Source organism: Antechinus flavipes, chromosome 4 (genome assembly GCF_016432865.1).
Source record: "Antechinus flavipes isolate AdamAnt ecotype Samford, QLD, Australia chromosome 4, AdamAnt_v2, whole genome shotgun sequence".
Lineage (NCBI taxonomy): Eukaryota > Metazoa > Chordata > Mammalia > Dasyuromorphia > Dasyuridae > Antechinus > Antechinus flavipes.
The window spans coordinates 228,824,015-228,827,956 of NC_067401.1; the positions used below are offsets into that span (position 1 = coordinate 228,824,015).

The 3,942-nt window shown below is 39.1% G+C and overlaps 1 protein-coding gene across 1 annotated transcript; it reads left to right on the forward strand.

The window, feature by feature from the left end:
- The first annotated feature begins 964 nt into the window (after positions 1–964).
- LOC127559362 (DNA-directed RNA polymerase II subunit RPB3-like) lies at positions 965–2,601 on the forward strand. Its single transcript, XM_051993084.1, is given in 2 exon segments — positions 965–1,109; positions 1,112–2,601. Coding segments are annotated over 2 exon segments (813 nt in total). The 5' UTR covers positions 965–1,000; the 3' UTR covers positions 1,816–2,601.
- Positions 2,602–3,942: the final 1,341 nt, after the last annotated feature.

The window sequence follows — 3,942 nt, forward strand, 5'->3', positions numbered from 1 at the left end:
GAGAATTAACCAAAAAAAATACTAAATGCAAAAATTTCTATTTACAAAGAGAATTTCCCAGAATTAAGATTGAACTGAAGTTTTAGCAGCTAATAAATATAGCAAGTTCATGAACAATAATAATGATAATGACAATAAAACTACTTGTATCTAACATAGCTTCATTTCTAGTTAGAAATTCAAACCAAAAGGAGATTACTGCAATTAGAATAAGGGGGATTAGATTGATGGGGGAAAAGAGAAGACAGAAATAGAGACATAAAGACAGAACAAGAAAAATTACACAGAATTCGCTGAGAAAAACATATGTTTAAAAAACAAAAGCATGACAATATAGTAAAATATTCAATTCATTTTTTCAAGGGTGGGGTGGACATGTGTATGGAAGGCAGGGTAGATAATGGTATTATTGGCTGAAGAAAAGTCAGTTCTAAAAACAATTATGAGACATGATTATTAAAGAATAACAATTTCTAGTGGAGAGAGCACCAGCCTTGAAGTCAGGAGGGACTGAGTTCAAATCTGACCTCAGACACTTACCACTTCCTAGCTGTCTGACTCTGGGAAAGTCACTTAACTCTAATTGCCTCAACACCAAAAAAAAAAAAAAATTGACAATTTCTGCCGTCATACCATCTATTGAGAGTAAAATTTTGCTTGATCTGAATGAGCCCTGTAAAATTATGTAAAATCACCAAAAAAAAAGTCTCCTTTGATCTATAAACCCAAATGGTCTTGCATTCTCTTGGAGAAAGATAAGCTTTCTTGGAGGAAGTCATAACCCTGGCAAGATTTCATACCCACTGGAGCCTTCCCTTAGACTCATGCATAAAATGGGTGTTCAGAAAATGACTCTTTGCAAATCATTTCTCTCTTGAGAATGGCATGCCCACTAAGAGAATCATTTGTGTGTTTCTTTAACAATAAAGCTTTTTTGGTTGTTTAGGTGAGCGCCAGGGTCTGAGCCAAATATGGAGGCCGGGGACCGTTTTCGGTCGCAATGCCTTACGCCAACCAGCCCACAGTGCGGATCACCGAGCTCACAGACGAGAACGTCAAGTTCATCATTGAGAACACGGACCTGGCAGTGGCCAATTCTATCTGCCGAGTCTGCCCATCATAGCCATAGACTGGGTCCAAATTGATGCCAATTCTTCAGTGCTGCATGATGAATTCATTGCCCACAGGCTTGGATTAATCCCTCTTACAAGTGATGACATTGTAGACAAGCTGCAGTACTCCAGGGACTGTACATGTGAAGAATTTTGCCCTGAATGCTCAGTAGAGTTTACACTCGATGTCCATTGCAATGAAGACCAGACTCGCCATGTCCCGTCTCGAGATCTCATTTCTAATACCCCCCACATCATTCCGGTGACATCCCGGAGTAGAGACAATGACCCCAATGATTATGTGGAACAGGATGACATCCTTATTGTCAAACTCCGGAAAGGCCAGGAGCTGAGACTACGTGCCTGTGCTAAAAAGGGCATTGGCAAGGAGCACGCCAAATGGAACCCTACAGCTGGAGTGGCCTTTGAGTATGACCCAGATAATGCCTTGAGGCATACAGTCTACCCAAAGCCTGAAGAGTGGCCAAAGAGTGAATATTCTGAGATTGATGAAGATGAAGCCCAGGCTCCCTATGACCCCAATGGCAAACCAGAGAGGTTCTACTACAATGTGGAGTCCTGTGGCTCTCTTCGCCCTGAAACCATTGTCCTCTCTGCTTTGTCTGGTTTGAAGAAGAAATTGAGTGACCTCCAGACCCAGCTCACCCATAAGATCCAGAGTGATGTCCTAACTATAAACTAGCAACAGTCATTTCTATCAGAAATGGGACTCTACAGTAATGGATGGACTTCTAGCCTGAGATTCTGCTTGCCAGACTGGAAAGTGGACTAAAATTTGGCCTGTTCAAAGACCTGGCTAGCCCATTGCAGCTTTTAAGCCTATTGCCAGTTTGGGATGTTAATTAACCTAGGAAGATATCATGGGAAGGAGAGGTGGGAGGCTTTATTCCTTGCAAGATTTCATCCTGATCTCTTTGGGTGTTCCCTTAGTAGGAACAGAAAATAAAAAGCCTTTTCCCCCAGGAATCAGCAAAGATTTTGGAGGATAAGGTGAGTAGGTGTATCTTTATTAAGTCCTTACCATAACCAACCTTTCGACTCTATTGGCCTTTACTACACCTCTACTGTGATACCTTTGTTAGCAGCAACAGGAAAAATTCTCTTCCATAGATTGTAGGCCCAGTATTATAGTGAGTGAGTTACTCTTTGGTGGTGCCTCAGCTGGCTGAGTTTGAGTACAGTGTTTTCTCCCAGGCTTGCTTTGGAGTGTTCCATTAATTTCTTATCACGCCCCAGATTAGGTCCGCTGCCTTCTCAACCCTAAACTCCTCTAACTATAGTTTGATCACTTAATTGAGACAAAAAAGCAAGCATCTTTCAATGTCTTTTTGATGAGGGTGGGTTAACCCTGACCCCTTACTGCTCGCTCCAAAGGAAAGTACAACATCATTGGTTAGTTGGATGACAAATCAAAAATTCAAATCAGATAGTAAGGGTCCTTTATTAATGAGCAGGTTTTTTTTTTTTATCATTTTTGGCAATAAAACAGCACATAATTTTCTGACCTAAAAAAAAAAAAAAAAAACAATAAAGCTTTTTTACCATAACCTTTGGGTTTAGCAAATTCCTTCACTGAAATTGTGGAGAACTGAACCTCACCCATTCCTGACTAATCTCTTCTTCTGTACCTTCATCCCTCATCACCATCCTCTAAATTTTGGATTGTAATCTGTGAGCAAACCAACAGTATTATCCCTACCATGTAAGCTTAGTTTAAAAAAAAAAAAAAAAAAAAAAAGGAATAGCTATAGATTTTTGAGCAGCAGAGTAATGAATGTCTTAAGGAAATTGTGTTGAAAGCTATTTAGCATAAAATCATAGTGTCTTGAATTTAGAAGGGAACTTAAGTCATTGTCTCTCAAAAATTCTGTCTATTATAAATAAATGTATTTGAGGTCATCATTCTCCTAACCTTGTACAAGCTTGACATTACTCTTTTGTATCCTTTTAAATTCTGTTGAACTCTGTTGCTCAATACGGTAGAAGGAAAAGGTTACAATTCATTCTTTCCTACCAGTAAACAATGCAATTGCCATACAATTCACCCTGCTCCTTTAACAAGCACTAGCTCTGATCTTGATACTTTGATGTATAAAAAGAAAAAGGAACAGGTTAAAGGATGAAAGTGAAAGTGTAAGATCTTGAAACAAAGAAAAAATTCAACACAAAGAAAAATGCCTTAGCTCTGGAGATTGCTGGACCTATAGCCATAGCTGATGGGGGGAAGGAGAGGGAAGGGAGAGAGACCATTAATAATAAAGTAACATTGCCTTGTTAATTACCTAAATAATAAGATAAATTAAAAAGTTCCTCCTTCAGTCTTCCTAAGAAAAAACCTCAGCTGGTTCCATTCCACCATATGAGGTTGCTACTCAGACTTAGCTATGGATTAAATAAAAGGCCTCCCCATCTTTGTCCTTCTCCAAAGGAAAGGACTTCACACTGAGCAAATCATGGAACAAAAAGGATTCTTGGTGTTCCAGATAAAATAAAAATCATAGAATAAATAAAAGGGCTCTAACTTAATTTGAATCCCAAACAAATGGGAAGTGTGTGAGAAGTAAACACCCATGGATGGTGGAAAGAGCCCAAGAGCAAAAGAAATTTCCCTCATTTGGTCTGACCCCTAGAAATCAGCTCCTGTGAGCCTAAGAACCAAATCTGAATGTAATTAATAAGTTGATAGATAAATAAAAATAATTAAAGAAATGTATGTGGGGCAGAGAGAGAGAGAGAGAGAGAGAGAGAGAGAGAGAGAGAGAGAGAGAGAGAGAGTTTTAAATGCTTATGGTGCTAGGAAATCCAAAGA